Here is a 15,985-nt window from a genome sequence, read left to right as displayed (position 1 = left end):
AGAGAACAAGCAGCATCTTCAACTAGATCTGCCCTGCACAAAACTCAACTCCAAATGGATCATGGACCTCAACATAAGAGTGTAATATTAGAGAAAGTCAGGGAATGAGCTCTAATTCATTGTCAGAGGAAAGGAACAACAATTAATACATGGGACCTAATGGACCCTGAAAAGCTGTATGACAAAAGACACCATCATTTAGGCAAAGTGGTAGGCTACAGAAAGGGAAATGGCCCTTAACAATTATACATCTGATAGAGGTTATTATCTAGATTATATAAAGAATTAAAAATACCATTCCTTAAGAAAAATAGAGAACTCAACTAAAAATAGGGTACAGAAATAAAGAGAACTCCCAAAAGATGAGACACAATTGGCTGGAAAACAAAGAAATTTTCAGCATCCTTAACCATTGGGGAAATGCAAATTAAAACTACTTTAAGATTTCATCTTACTGCAGTCAGAATGGCCAAGATAAATAAAACAAGTATCAGTAAATACTAGAGAGAATGCATGGAAGAGGAACATTTATTCAGGGCTGGTGGGACTGTAAACTGGAACAGTTACTATGGAAATCAGTGTGGCGGTTTATCAGGAAGCTGGGTATCAGTTTACTTCAAGATCCAGCTATACCACTCTTGGGCATATATATCTTATTGCAGAGATACTTGCTTACCCATGTTTACTGCTGCTCTGTTCATAACAGCCCCACATTGGAAACAGCCTACTTGTCTATCAGCTGATGAATGGAGAATGAAAATGTGGTATATTTACATAGTGGGATAATATTAATCTATTAAAAGTGAAATTATGAAATTTAGAGGTAAATGAATGGAGCTAGGAAAAAGTCATCCTGAGTAAGGTAGCCCAGGTCCCCAAAGACAAATGAACGTTTTTTTCTTATATGTGGATATTAGCTTTTAAGCCTTTAATATATGTGCTATAATTTGAATAACCACAGAAGTTAGGTACACAGCAGGGACTAAGGGGTAAGAGAGGACCTCCCAAGGAAGGGGAAATAGGATATATTGTAATGGAGAGACAAAGAGGAAACTAGAATATTAGAGTAAATAAAAGGGATAGAAGAGAAGGACAAAGGAAGAAACAGAGGGAGAGACAACTAATACTAAAGGCCATTTGAAAAACCATATGAAAACCTCTTACTGTAGAAGCTTCTAAAACATATACACATCTGAAAAGAATATAAATGAAGTCAACAAATAATAGGGGAGAGAATACCCCTTCTAGACATCTTATGCCACCAAGCAAAACTCCCAGTGCCAGGAATTTGCCACATCTTGTTGGTCAAAGGGGTAAACTATCACAGGCTATTTATGAGGTTATTGGTTGCTCTCCACAACCTGAAGGTAAGGCCCTATTGCTGAAGACAACACTTACATATGCCACTTAACACTGAGAATTGAGCTAGTGGATAACTAGAAGCTTCACATCTACTGACTAGCAACTTGTACTCTTAGTAATGTGGCGGTACTGGAAGTTACTCTGCAGACTATTAGAGGAGAAAAGTAATTATCAGTGTCAACCAGCTACAATCCCTGCTACTTACAATAATGACCTGCCTGTAAGATGACCTGGCACAATAGTGGTACAAACATTATGAGTAAACATCCACTTTCTGATCAGACTTAAGGCCCAACCCATGAGGTAGAATCCATGCTTGGCATTGTGAAAATGGTCAAGAACAAGAGGGTAAATAGGTCGCAGAGCTAGCAGGAAACCTGCTACTACTATTCTGCTAAAGGACTCCTAATTCTGCTAAACCTGCTACTACTATTCTGCTAAAGGACTCCTAATTCTGCTAAACCTGCTACTACTTATTCTGCTAAAGGAACATAGCAATAAAATGACTCAGAATGCCATTCTGGTATAACCATAGATCAGTGCCTTTCTCAATCCATATCAGAGAAACTTCTTTTTGGAGTAGGTGGAAATTAACACACTGACCCACACCTGCAGGATATACATAGAGTGGGAGACTTTGAAACAACAAAGCCCTTTCCTCAAGGCTCAAGGATCTATGCAGAGGAGGAGGTGCAAGGACTGTAAGAACCAGAGGTCACAAATGACTCCAAGGAAACAGTCTTCCAGACGCAATAGCACTGATTCACATATGAACTAAGAATGATTGTGGCAGCACATAAGAGACCTTCACAAGGTCAAGTAAAATGGGTACTGGCACTGAGAGGGGGAAGTGGGCATGGGGTCTCAATCCTAAGGAAGAAGCTAGCTGCAATTGATACCCACTGGCAAGGTGAAGCTCAGTTTTCTTCAATGGAGTGTCACAGGGTATAGCAACCACACTTCAGGACAGGCCCCATGCCATGAAGCAGCTGGCCTACACAAAACAAACTCAACGGTATTTTTATGCACTTTTTGGGGGCATATCTTTCCTTATTGGTCTTCTGCTTATTTATTGTGATTTTTAGTTTTTGGGCTTCTTGTTTTTATTGTATTTGGTATTTTTTTGTATCGTATTTTTGATATATTGGCGGATATAAGTAGATGGGTGAAGACATTACAAGGCTTGAAAGATAGCTGATCACTCAAAATTACAGAATTGTTCACAGGTCAAATTGGGCTTTGAGCTGAGTTCCGTGTCTGCACGGCTACACTTTCACCTTTTGCATGTTTGCTCATTCACTCCTGCTCTATGTTTCCTGTGCTTCCATCCATACAGTTGCCAAGTTGTGTTCTCAAGTGATCAGCTGCAAGTCCAGGAGCCAAACAGGCTGAGTGAGACAAGTTCGTACACATGCTCTAGGAGAGGATTTAGTTACCTGGGGCTCAGCATCATACATGATTTGTTCAAGAACTCCTAACTCCTGGCTGGTGGAGGAGACACACTTAGAAGTAGAGAAGGTCCTTTACTGACACAATAAAGTATTCAATACTGTAAGCAAGCTGCACATCACTATTCAAACCACCAAGATAAGATGAAAAATTAGGTTTCATATCTATTTAAATCAAGCAATGTGTAACCAAATTAGGAATATTCTAGAGATGACTGATTTGTCTACTCCAGGAAGCTGATGACTTTAGTATCTCTGGAAGTCATCCAGAAGACCCCATTTATAGTTTGGAGCTCTTGATGATGACAGCATGGGGGGAACTGTGGAGAAGTGGGACTAATCATGCATAAATGTGCTTTTCCTGCTTGCAGGCACCTGTTCTGAATCATAAAAGAAACCAATGGCAATGTGGCCAAAAAATAGCAGGTTCTAACTCTGGTTAAGTATGATTGAAAGGGATTTACTGATATGCTTGCTTAGAAAATATTAAGTCACATTGAAATAAGAAATTTAGCTAAAGGCTCTGCCTCGATGTGTAAGTTTCAGATAGGTAACACACTGACCAGTTTCTCCTGGACAACAGAAAAAAGATAAAAAATGAATTAAAGTTACATTTCTGACTTGAGGTTGGATAAAGTTTGCTGAGTTCTGCTTTATTACAAGCTGCTCATCAAAACTGCTTGCTCTTATCTGGAACGGTAAACATTTGCCAGACAGCCCCGAGGAAAGGCCAGTTTTCCACAGCTGTGCATCTTCAGAGATGCTTCCCACAGCTCTTCAAATAAGTAAAAGACTTTGTGAGTGGAAAAATATCTTATTGATAATTGCCCAGAAAATGGAACTTTTGGCAGGAACCTAAAAGTTACCTGCAGATGAAAATTTATGTAAGATTATAACACCCTGTATAAACTGAAAAGCTCAGATCAAGGCTGGTCCCTGTTGAGCATTGACTAGGACCCCAGTCTCTCTCTCTCTCTCTCTCTCTCTCTCTCTCTCTCTCTCTCTCTCTCCTCTCTCCCTTTCTTCCCTTTGTTCTTTTTAACTCTCTGGATGCCTGAATTGAATTTTGGGTTGGAGGGAGGGTATTCTCCCATTACATCCAAAGTAGCTGTGGCAGAGCATTACTGGATGCTGCCTGGGACAGTAATCCCAGACCCTGGAGTTGAAGCCCTCGGAGAGAACATCATGACTCTCTCTCTACTAAGGCCTGAGTCTCATGGCCATGAGTTTAAGAACAGAATCTATGCTCCACAAGAAAATGAGCATGGGGTGAGCTCATCATTACTCATTTTAGTTTAATCCTTTCAATATTCCCCCTCCCTAGCTCTCACCTCTGCCTGCCAGATGGGGTTCACAGTGTTGCCTCTGATCGTGGATCTCCTCTCCTGTCCATGATGAGGGAGGGCGGGAAAGATGCTGTGTTTCCCAGGCTGAATGGAAATCTTCAGATAAGGGTCTGGGTTGAAAAACATCCCTTTCTTCAAACCCATGGCCTGGAAATCTATAAAATAAATGACATTTTATTTAAGTGTGTTTTAATGAAGTTGAGCACCTACATGTCCTAGGCAAGAACAAACAAAACATAACGGGGTGGTTTAAATGAGAAATGTTCCCCATAGTTTCAGATATTTAAACACGTCTCAAGTTGGTGGCACTGTTTGGGCAGGTTTTGAGAAGTGTAAGATGTCACTGGGGACAGGCTTTGAGAGTTCTTGTCCTCACCTCCAGTTCACCCTCTGCTTGGTGTTTACAATTAAAGATGTGACTTCTCAGCTTCCTGATATAGCCACCTGCTGCAATTCCTCCCTGCCATAATGGACTCTTTTCTTCTGGAACCCTAAGTTCAAAATAACTCCTCTGTAACTTGCTTTTGGTAATGTTATTTTTATTACAGCAATAGAAAAGTATCTAATATACATGGGATTTTTTTTTACAATGTTTAGATAATTTTCCATCTCATTTCTAACAAGGATTATTTGTGTATATACACAGAATACTATTTGGAACATTTCCTGGCATATGTTAAATATGTCAATTCAACTGGTGCTGTTGACATTTATTCTTAATGAGAGGACAATTGACCCTGACTGGACTGGATAGTTGGTGCTCCACAAACAGATTAAGAGGAAGGGAATGGGTGAGAGGTTGAGGGTCACCCAAGGTGTTGGACATGGAAGAAAATGGACTGGAAATGTAGTAGATCATAAGATACAAAGTTGTTTCGTGGGCAAAGACATAAGTTTTACAATAAATGTGGATTTCACTGAGTAAGGATAAGTAGAAAAATGGGTTTGAAAGAGCAGACAACCATGGAAGAGGAGTAAGCACAGCCTCCATGGAGCTAGGCACTCACTCATAGCCAGAGGTTTGAGAAACCATGGTGTCAGGAAGAGGAGACAGTGGCAATTGACCTGTCTAACTTAAGATGTTTTATTATAAGTAATTTCATGTTGTAGAGGGAGGGTCTATTTTGAACGCATGTTCTTCAGTTGTTCTTACTCTTTTTTATACACATCCTTCAAGTCAAATTTTCTATTTCTTTGTGAAAATTCTTGTCATCCTGGTGTTTTTCAGTCTCCATGGTTGTCTAACTGGTTTATTAGAATCCTTGTCTATTATTTTATACTCAGAGCTGATCTGTGTCTTGTAGGCTTCCTGATATTCTTGCTTGCTTCTCTGTTGTAGTTTTAAAACATAGATCACAAACAACATGATGATGAAAGGGTTTACCTGACTTACATGTTCTATTTTTTATACTTGTAATGACAATGTAATTTCCAGTTTACAGGAGTTCGGTAAAGAATGCAAAGATTTCCTATAATTCCTTACCTAGTTTTTCCATTGTTAATATATTACAGAACCACCGTAGTGTCATGAAAACTAAAAAGTAACTTACTCTTTGATGTTCATTAATTTCCTCTAAATTGAAACATTCCCTCCTGAAGGGAGGAGTAAGGGATACTTAGGAAGTAAACAACCTTGCAAGTCCTACAAGGCTGAAATTTACATGATCCACAAGGTCTGCACTCAAAGATACTAGAAGCAGAAAACAGCTGCCTGGAGAAGAGAATCTCTGCACAGTGGAGCCTCCTGAGGAAGATTCTCCAAGTTACGCTGCCTGGGCATCCTGCAGAAGGCTCTAATAATGCAGCTGTCTTGAGCTGTCACCCACAATAAGGTAGGCTTTTCAGTGATGTGGGTGCACTGAGCTATCCATGCTCTTTTAAGTAACCCCAATCAACTTATTCACTTGATAGGTTGACTTCAGAAGAATGGCTACTTTGATCTGTCATCAATTCCCCTGCCAGGGTTAATAGACCTTTTTTCACATCTCCCTAGGAAAAGCTTCACCCAACACTCAACTATTAATGTTTTCAATTGCCTAAATTAAAATGGGCTTTATTTGAATTCCCCCTCAAATGTACTGTTTTGACCAGCTTGGCTTTGATCTGCTCTGCGTAAGTGGGTTGACTGCAAGTTCTGTTTAGAATTGAATGGCTGCTGCTCTCCTCTGGCCTCTCCCTCCTCTTGCTTTTGGTAGGACTGTTCATGCTGCTATTAAGACAATAGCTTCCCTTCCCACTGTGTCAAAACACTTCCACATTTATGACTGACTGAATTTCCATTATTCTTACTTATTCAAGGGAAATTGCCTGTTTTAACTTCACCACCACAGGTGAGGAAAACGAGGCACAAAGAGATTGAATAACTTGAAGCTTGTAGAAGAGGTTGTTGGCATTCTCGTTCACTGTCCATGGTGATTTCAATGAGAAATGTCTGCCATAGGCTAGGCATTTGAACACTTGGTTCCTAGTAGGTGGTGCTGTCTGGAGAGGGTCATTGTGGGGTGCAGTCCTGCTGGAGAAAGTACATTGCTAGTGGTGGGTTTAAGAGTTTAAATCCTTGTTTCCTTTCCAGTTCCTCTGGCTTCCTGCTTGTGGTGGGTGATGAGAATTCTCTGCTTCTTGATACTCTCACGTTGCCTGCTGTTTGCTGTCATGCCTTCACCCTGCCATCATGGGCTTGTATCCTTCTAGAACTGTAAGCTAAAAGGAACACTTTCTTCTTTAAGTTGGCATGGTATTTTAGGACACCAACAGAAAGTAGCTAATGCTCTGCATAAGGCTCCTAGGTGAGCAACACGTACCTGAGAGAGAGAAGCTGATCAGCCTCCTACTCCCTTGACTTTGCACAGTCTCTTCAGAGCCAATGCCTTTAAAAATCTGTAAAAACAAGGAAAGAAGGAAGACAAACAAAACCAACATTGAAAGAGATAGTGTAGTACAGTAAGGAGCACTGAAATGCTAACAGGACCGATCTGCAACAGGCTGGTCAGCCCCCTTGTGCTATCTTGAGTGTCTCTTCTGTAACCAAATTCTTCCCCTCTCTCTTCTGTACTATAAGTGGCTTTTGGGAAATTCTGATCTATGGGGAAGAATTCTGCTTATGGAGCAATTCAGAAAACTCTATTAAGCCAGCTTAATATAGACAATCAAAATACATGTCACTCTGGGTTGCTCTTGAGGGGCAATCAAGGGGACAGAAGGGATATAACACACTATGCTTAATCGAACTTGGGGCTCAGTCTTTAGATGAATGTCTGCTTAGCCTGTTTATGGATACTTGTGGTTGTTGTAAATAAGAATGAGCCTCATAGACTCGTAAATTTGACTGCTTGGTTAACAGAGGGTGACACTATTAGGAGGCATGGCCTTGTTGGAGTAGATGTGGAATTGTAGGAGGAAGTGTGTCACTGGAGGTGGGCTTTGGGGTTTCAAATGCTCAAGCCAGGCCTGGTGCCTGCCAATCGAGTTGTGGAACTCTCACAGCTACCTCTCCAACAACATGTCTGCCTGTGTGCTGCCATGCTTTCTGATATAACCATAATGGACTAAACCTCTGAATGTAAGCAAGCCCCAATTAAATGATTTCTGTTAGAAGAGTCATCAAGGTCATGGGTTGTCTTCACAGCAACAGAACACCAACTGAGACAATCTTGCATACCAACTGAATTGACAAAAGAGTGGAATGAATGGAATCCCTCTTCTTTCCCTTTTCTGTATGTGAATGTTGTCTTTCAATAGGAACAAATGGGTGGTAAGCATAGTACACTGTGTCCTTAGAATGTCTGATTTAAAAAAAAACAACAACTCTAAAAAGGGTATTCAGAAAATTATGACGTTAAGCTAATTCTGGCCATCTCTGAAATAGAATGGCTTTCATTTGGGGTGGGCTAGCTCACTAAGGAGCCATTAAAATTCTTAAATGTACAGACAAAAAGGGAAGAGAGTATGTGTGAAATATTTTAGATAAAAAATATTTTTATGATAAAATAAGTATTATCCTAAAGATGAATTATGTGTGTATATATGTACATACTAACACACAATGAAAACAAAACCAGAAATGCTTAAAGCTGAATAAGAAAGGTCTAAATAAGTTGACTTAAATGTTGTTGTTGATATATGTCTAATCAAGGTAATTAAGTTTTTGCTAACTTTGTTGAACTTTCACTACTTGAGAAAACTGAGTCATACTAAAATCCAAGATTTTAAAAACTGGTTTGTTTTTTCTAAGCTTTGTCTAAAATTTATACAAATTAAAAATACAAGGCTGTCCTTCTGGTTGGTCAACAAAGCTTGACCTACACCAATAAGGGTAAAAGGACCTCCACAGTTAGCCAGGACCCAGAGGACCAGAGGACAATGAGATTCCTCTGATAAGCTGCCTGGTCCTTCTGGTCAGAGAGGACATGGAATGGCCAGAGACTAGACTGTAAGCAATGTGCATCTAACAAGAGAAAAAGTCATTATGTGATACAATGTAAAAGTTATAATTATTTGGAGGTCCATACCATTGTTAAACAGGCATATGAGGATCTTTGATTTACTATGGGACTCACTAATGAAAGACAGATGAATAGAAGGAGATATATTAAGTAAAAAATCTGGTAGACAGCCCTTTGCCTCAAAGGCAAATATATGGATATGTATTGTAGTGTGTGTGTGTGTGTGTGTGTGTCCTCAATTACTGATGGAGTTTTATTTTTCTGAATTACTGGAGGAGTTTTAGGTTTTTAATTACAAATATGAGGGAATGTAAACTAAAAAATCAGCATGATTCTGAAAACATACCCTTGTCTGTTATAGCAATTCCAACTTTGAAATTTAACCACATACACAATGGGTGTGTTATATGCTCTTAGGTAACTAGTAAGATTTTGTAAGGGAGGAGTAGCATGACTCTGCAGCATGCTATGTAAGCTTGTGGATGTTTTATACAATGAAAATAACAGCCTAGATAAATGCTTTTCTTTTCTTTTGATATTTGTGAGACAAGGTCTCCAGCAGTGTTGTCCAAGCTGGCCTTACATTACTGATCTGCACCCTAAAGCTGGGTTTACAGGCATATGACTGTGTTAGCTTTTTTGTTCTAAGTTAGTCTGAGAAAATATGTTTATCATAATGACAGTAATAGTTACTGTTAAACAATGAGAAAAAAAATTCTTGAATGTTGTTTTTAGAAAATATGTTCAAGGCACCATACTAAGGCTTTCCATAGATTAAAAAGTTTTTTTTTACAACAATCTGATGAGATGATATTAAAGTTTTGCCATTTCATGGATGAGAACACAGGATCAAAGACTTTTAAGTAATTTCCTCAAAGTCATATAGATGAAGCCGGTGGTAAAGCCCAGATCATCTGGACTTTGTTCGATGCCTGCAGATATCTTTAACCATCTGCAACTTTGCCTCCAATATAAATGAGTTGATGTTAAAACATGGCAGAAATTAAAAAATGTATTTAGTTAAAAGAAAAATATTATTTTGAGGGATAAAAATAAATAAAACAAAGAAAACCCTAGCTATTAGAAAGGACTTGGTTGGCAATTTCCAAATGGGATTTCATGAAAAAACTTACTAGGTGATCTGAATTTTAAATTGTTGAAATATTCCTGTAAGCTAAAGTTTTTGTAATCACTAGTAAACTCAGTGTACTTGATTCTTTAAAAATGAATTGCAGCTCCCTAAATAATAAAATGTAAAGATTATTTAAAAAACTTTGAAAAAGTAGTAACAATTTTGAAATTTCTAAAATTTCCTAGTAATCAATTTATTATCCCTGAATCTCAAAGAACAACAGACCAGGAATTTAGAAATACCAAGAAACTTGCTTTTTTACCCCCACTGTATATAATAATATTAAAATGTACCATTGTTGTAGATAAGTCATACTTAAATAAATAAATTTATTGGAATTAGATGAAATAGCTCTAAAGAAAAATGAAGTTAAAAATTGCAGGAAAATGGATGGACTTAGCAGGGTCATACTCTCAGGAAGAAATAAAGCATGTTCTCTCTCAGATGCAGGGTTTAGCCACCACCATCTACATATATGTAAATGTGGGTGCAGTATAACACAAAGAGTTGAGAACAAGGAAAGCTAAACATAAGGGGATGAGGAAGGGCTGAATTCAGGTAATGAATGTGAGTTAGGAAAGAAGATGTAAAGCGAATCATTTTCTAGGTCTAATTCTGTCATGGCTTTTTTTGGTTGTGGATAAGTGCATAAAACGTATTTGGTACAGAAAGTGTAGAATCTAATGTGAAGCTTCACAGCTTCTATTTGTAACAGCAATTCTAAATGTATATAAGTTACCTAAGTTGATGAGCATTGGGCCTGTTTAGTTTTGACATGGGATGTTTTTATTTTCAAATTCTTCTTTTATGAAGAAAATTAAAAATAAATGAACAAATTAGATTTGGCCTTTGAGGAGAGGAGCATAATTAACCTGACTGAAATTTGGGAGTAAAGGAAAAGCCTGCTTTTGAGTTTTCAGCTGGAAGAACATCTGTCCATTAGCGTTCCTCTTCGACATTGCTTTCCCCTCCCACACTTGACTTCGTGGAACAGAGACAGAACTTAAAGTCACAATACTCAGACAGTCTCATAAATATCCAGTGAGAAAAAAATTGTGAAATCATCTATTAAATATTTTGGCAGCACTGACTGATCTTTGCATGTTAGTAAATCGTGGTCTTGATTTTAGCATAAGCACTCAAGTTTGGACTTACTCTGTTTTATCTATAACATTTGACATATCTGCTTCAAATAAAAATGTATTCTAAAATTGCCCTTTGAGAAAAGCTAAAAGAAAGAGATAGAAAATAAAACTAGAATATTGTATGATTACTTCAGAACTCTTGCTGCACTGGTATAGCTGTGATTATTTCATTTAGTAACTAATTTTCATAATGTTATGGAATAAATAAGTCTTAGACTTGTCTCATCATAGGATTATGGATGAAATTTCTTTTTGTGTTTATTTAGATAATTGCCAGAGACATACCACAAATCTAAGTTGTGGCTGTCTAAGGGAGGAAGCAGAAGAACAGAATTAATTCACAAAAGCACATAAGGGGACTTGAAGATGGCTCAGTGAGTGAAGTGTTTACTGTGGAAGTGTGAAGATAGGGTTCCAGTGCTAGCACCCATGTGCAAGTCCAGACAAGGCAGCAGGCAGCTGAGGTCCCGGCTCTGGGGAGGCACAGACAGAGCTCTCAAATGTTCTGTTCTGAGAGCTCAACCTGCAATCCTCAGGTCCCAGTAAGAGCCTCTCTAAAACAGCTCCTAAGGAACAACACCTGATGTTGGTCTCTGGATTTCATGCATATCTATAAAATCATGTGCATGCATAAACATATGTGATCAGTTGAAGTGAAATGTCTACTCAGCATCTCCTGAGCATAGATAGAACATAAATTTTTTGTTTACTTCTTTATTTTCAAAAGACTCCTATGCTGGGTGCTACAGTTTATATACTTCTCGAGTGTCCCATGATGGCTCTGCAGTAAAGGCTTTATCCTCTGTACATGTGGCCATTGGGAAGCTGTGAAAGTTTTAGGTACTGAGCCTAGTAGAAAGATGTCAGGTTATTAAGAGTAGCTCTTAAATCAGCTATTGGAATGCCAACACCTTCTCTTTTTTTTTTTTTTTTACTTCCCAGCCATTATGATAAGAACAATGTTCTGTACAATGTCCTCACCTTCCATGACAATCTACCTCACTTTGGACCCCAAGCAACAAGACTAACAATTGTAGAATAAATCCTCCAAAACTATAAATCAAACAAAACTATACTTAATGTCTAAGTCTCAGGCATTTTGACACAGTAATAAAAATATGTTGTTACTTTTAAAGTCTAAGTCAAAAAATAAACTTAAACCTCCTATAAATTTCCCCAAATGTAAGGAGTCTCTATAGACATGATTAAGAACATGACTGTAGTGCTGTGAGTATGACAAAATCATAAAAGCTGGCTAAATTTGATCAAACTGATTTGTGGAAATAACTTTAAACATTCCCCAAGTAACCCTGTTGATAGAAGCAATTCTTTATAAGCAAAACTAGTGGGAAAAAAATACAGTTAAAGAAAACATGGCATTTGGGGATTATCAGCCATTCCAAGGCAGATAATCTGTCTAAGTCTCCTTTGGTTGGTGGGTTGGAAGAACCAATTTTTGAAGTAATGGTAAGACTAATCTAGTGTAACACAATTTTGATAGCATTGCCATGAAATTTTACTGTTAAAGACAATATAAGAAATACATTCTAGTTAGTCTGTGGTGGCGCATGCCTTTAATTCCAGCATTCAGGAGGCAGAGCCAGTCGGATCTTTGTGAGTTTGAGGCCAGCCTGGTCTACAGAGCAAGATCCAGGACAGGCACCAAAACCACACAGGGGGAAAAAAAGGAAATACATTCTAGCATTATAGAAACTGTGAATCTGGGGGACACTCTGCCTCAGATTTTGTGGCCCCAAATAAGGTAGCAGTATAATGTTATCTTTCTGCCTTTCACTCTGGTGCCTTTTCCCAGTTGCAAGGATATCGCTCTTGAGGCTGTTGGAGTTAACTGCCCATTTTCTATGTTCAGAAGCTGTGCCCCCCCCCACCAGGCCTTGGCATGGGAAGTGATGCAGCTGGTAGTGTCTTGTAAGGCAGGTATGGGAAACTGTGTTAGGGGTTTTAAAGGGTCTTGTTGACAAGATGTACACCAAGACCAGCTAGAGACTGAATCTTCACCCCTAAAGGAAATCAGAAGGCAGTATAGAGAAAGACCTTGCAGATGCCTTCATAGCATGGGGAAGGTTAGTATGAAGATCTTCTATCAGTGCATAGCCTTGACAATGCACTGTCTTCAGTGGACAATAGAGTGAGCTATGGACAGACTAATATATATTATACTTGAGATATTGTAAAGCTAAATTCTGTCCTTTGATGTATAATCAGAGACAGTAACGCACACCAGGAGCTTATTAAGAGATATGGAAATGCACTGGGAAAATAAGATAAGGTAGGGATGCTGAAAAGAGAAACTTGTCTTCAAAAATTATTTTTGACAGAGAATAGAAGAAAATATAAAGTTTATTACAGGTGTCACCAATAAAATAACAAGCATAGTCTAACAGGAAGTGCAGCAGGGGGTATGGGAAAAACAGCCACGTGTTCTTCAGACTTAGCGAAGCGTAGATGATTCTCCCCATGGCGCTGTGCCACTTCATGTCCTGTGTTTCTGTCCATTATGTCCCCCCTCCCCAGCCTTGTGTCCCCTCCCTTCCAGGCCTGGCAGTTCCATTCACACTGCTACTTTTAACTCACATGCCACCTCCTTGGGAAGCCAACAGAGATGCTGCACCTTGTTAGACCTTCCCTTACACGCGAGCACAAGAAGCTTCATGCTCCAGCCCTGGGGGCTTCAGTTAGTATTATCCTGACAGGTACAATAACTATGAATTCTCAATTACAGGGCTTATGCTTAATTGACCTGTACACCAGTGTCTATAACCTCTTACAATAACAGGCTCTCATCTACGTGTAAGACTGCCAAATAGATGAGAGCCTCAACACCAAAAATAAATTGCAACCTAATTTTACAACAAGGACCACAATAGCTGCCGATGGCACAGATAAGGGAGATGGAAAAGCTAATCAATACTGACTTGTATTGCAAAATTAAAGCTAAGTTTGGTTTCTATTACAACACTGTATGATTAAAGAAACTAATAATTTTTTAAAATGACAATACACCTAAACCTGTAGTTAATTGAGAAGGAAGAGCATTTGTTTAAATATTTTTCTTGTCTCCCTTAATGTGCTTGAAATCAAATAGAGAAATGCAAGACAAACAACCTTGAAAACAGATCACACTACCAAGAAATAAGGGCAAAAAATAGCATAGTCGCCCTAAAAACTAACTACACACTAAAATACCATTTGAGGAAAGTTCCTCCCCTGCACTTCCATCGGACTGCCACATGCTCAGTTTTAACATGGCAGCGAGAACCCAGGGTTACTCTCCTTTCTCAGCATCACATGGGCTCAGGACTGGACTCTCACATTGTATTGTTACACTGTTCATTGGGAGATGAAATACAGATCAAAGGGAAGATAACACCAAAGCCCAACTTGGTGAACAAGTGAGTTTTTTTTTGTGGGGGGAGGGGACTACCCACAGGAATATGGGTGATGGGTGACTATCAGAAGGAATGATGCCACAAGAGCTGCACCCACCCCATCATGAGTGAAAGTTCATGAGAGCTGGAAACTGTAGCACACTGTGCAGCCTGAAGATGGCTCAATTGGTTGGAGAGTGTCCTTTCAAAGTATTTTCTTTCCTATTGGCCTGAGACTCAACCTTAGCAGCCAGCTAGCTTTCACAGTACTGGAGGATGCTATGTAAGATACTGGAGAAGAAAGTTAATCATCAGTCTCACCCTGCTTGAAACCTGAATGCTATGATACTGACTGACCTGGGAAGATATGCCCACTGGTATAATAGTGGCATGAACATTATGAGACTAACCAAACACTTTCTGATTGGATTTAAGACTTACTTTGCAGGATTGAACCTATAGCTGGCATCATTATCAGGCTAAGAACTTATGGCTAGACAAGTTATAGGCCCTAGGGGAGACCTTAGTACTAATACTCTGCTAAATGGGCATAGTATTAAACTGACTCATTTTTATACCCATAGTCAATGCATTCTCATCCTTCATCTGAGAAGCTTCTATTTGCAGTGGATGGTGATTAACACAGTGAGCCACAACTGGTCAAGGTGCGGAGAATGATAGATCACAGCAGGCTCAGTCCTAAAGAGAACATGTATGCCATAGCCCATCTGTGAGGCTCAGGGATTTTTGTGGAAGAGGGGGCAAATGAGTCTAAGAGCCTGAGGTGGTGGATAAATACAAGGAAACGGTGTCTGCTTGACACATCAGGCAGCTGCACATATGACCGCCCTGTGGTGGTGACAGAGTATATAATATCTATGCAAGCCCAAGCCAGATCAAATCCCAGTATGGAGTGAGGAGCAGGGCACAATCTCATCCCAAGCTGTGGAGCCCTTGGCACTTGTTAGCTACTGAGAGAGGGAGAGTCTGTTTCCTCTAAGAATGTAGCCCCTGGTAAGTGGACCACTCTAGAGTGGAAATCCACACATCCAAAAATATTTAGGCAGCAAAAATCAGTCTTAAGCTGGGTGTGGTGGTACATGCTTTTAATTCCTGTGAGTGATCTACCTAGCAAGTTCCAGGACAGCTATGGCTATGTAGATAGAGCCTGTCTCAAAAATTCAAAAAGGGGGGGGGGAGAGGAGGAGGGAGGAGAGAAAGAAAACCACAATAACAAACCCTAAAAACAAAACAACAATAAAAAGCCAAATAATTTGTCTTAAAAAAAAGGGACAATGTTATTAAAGTTGGGTTGATAGGAAAGGCGAGTGAATTGGGGAAAAGTTAGAGAAACTGGTGAATATGATCAAAATAGGTAATATGAAACTCTAGAAGAACTAATCAGAAAAAAGAAACACTACAGAGATAAGGGCTGGACTGCAATTCAGGAAAAGATAGCATCTATTCCTGTGGTACTGAAGAGAACCACACTGTAGGGAACAGAAAGTGTGACTTAAATACTGGATGAACAGCTAGACTTGGTGACACACTCCTGTGATCTCAGCACTTGGGAAGGATAGGAAGCATGATCAATCCAAGGCTATCCTTGAATAGTTGGTTCCAGGACAGCTTGGGCTACACAATAAGACCATGTCTCCAAAGAATATAATCATCATCATCAACAAAATCCAAAAACACAAAAGCAAAATGAACAAAGGCAA

General features: G+C 39.2%; 1 protein-coding gene across 6 annotated transcripts in view; it reads right to left on the bottom strand.

Annotated features, from left to right (window-relative positions):
• The window catches only part of Hecw1 (HECT, C2 and WW domain containing E3 ubiquitin protein ligase 1), a 272,667-nt gene that overhangs the window by 103,883 nt on the left and 152,799 nt on the right, over positions 1-15,985 (bottom strand). For all 6 annotated transcript variants that reach the window (XM_036187474.1, XM_036187473.1, XM_036187478.1 and 3 more), the window contains 2 exons: positions 6,958-7,033; positions 4,142-4,311 (listed from right to left, as the gene is read on the bottom strand). In XM_036187474.1, coding sequence (XP_036043367.1) covers positions 4,142-4,311; positions 6,958-7,033 — 246 coding nt within the window. The remainder of the gene's footprint in view (positions 1-4,141; positions 4,312-6,957; positions 7,034-15,985) is intronic.

This window comes from Onychomys torridus, chromosome 5, assembly GCF_903995425.1.
Source record: "Onychomys torridus chromosome 5, mOncTor1.1, whole genome shotgun sequence".
Lineage (NCBI taxonomy): Eukaryota > Metazoa > Chordata > Mammalia > Rodentia > Cricetidae > Onychomys > Onychomys torridus.
This window is presented reverse-complemented; position numbering and strand designations above follow the sequence as displayed.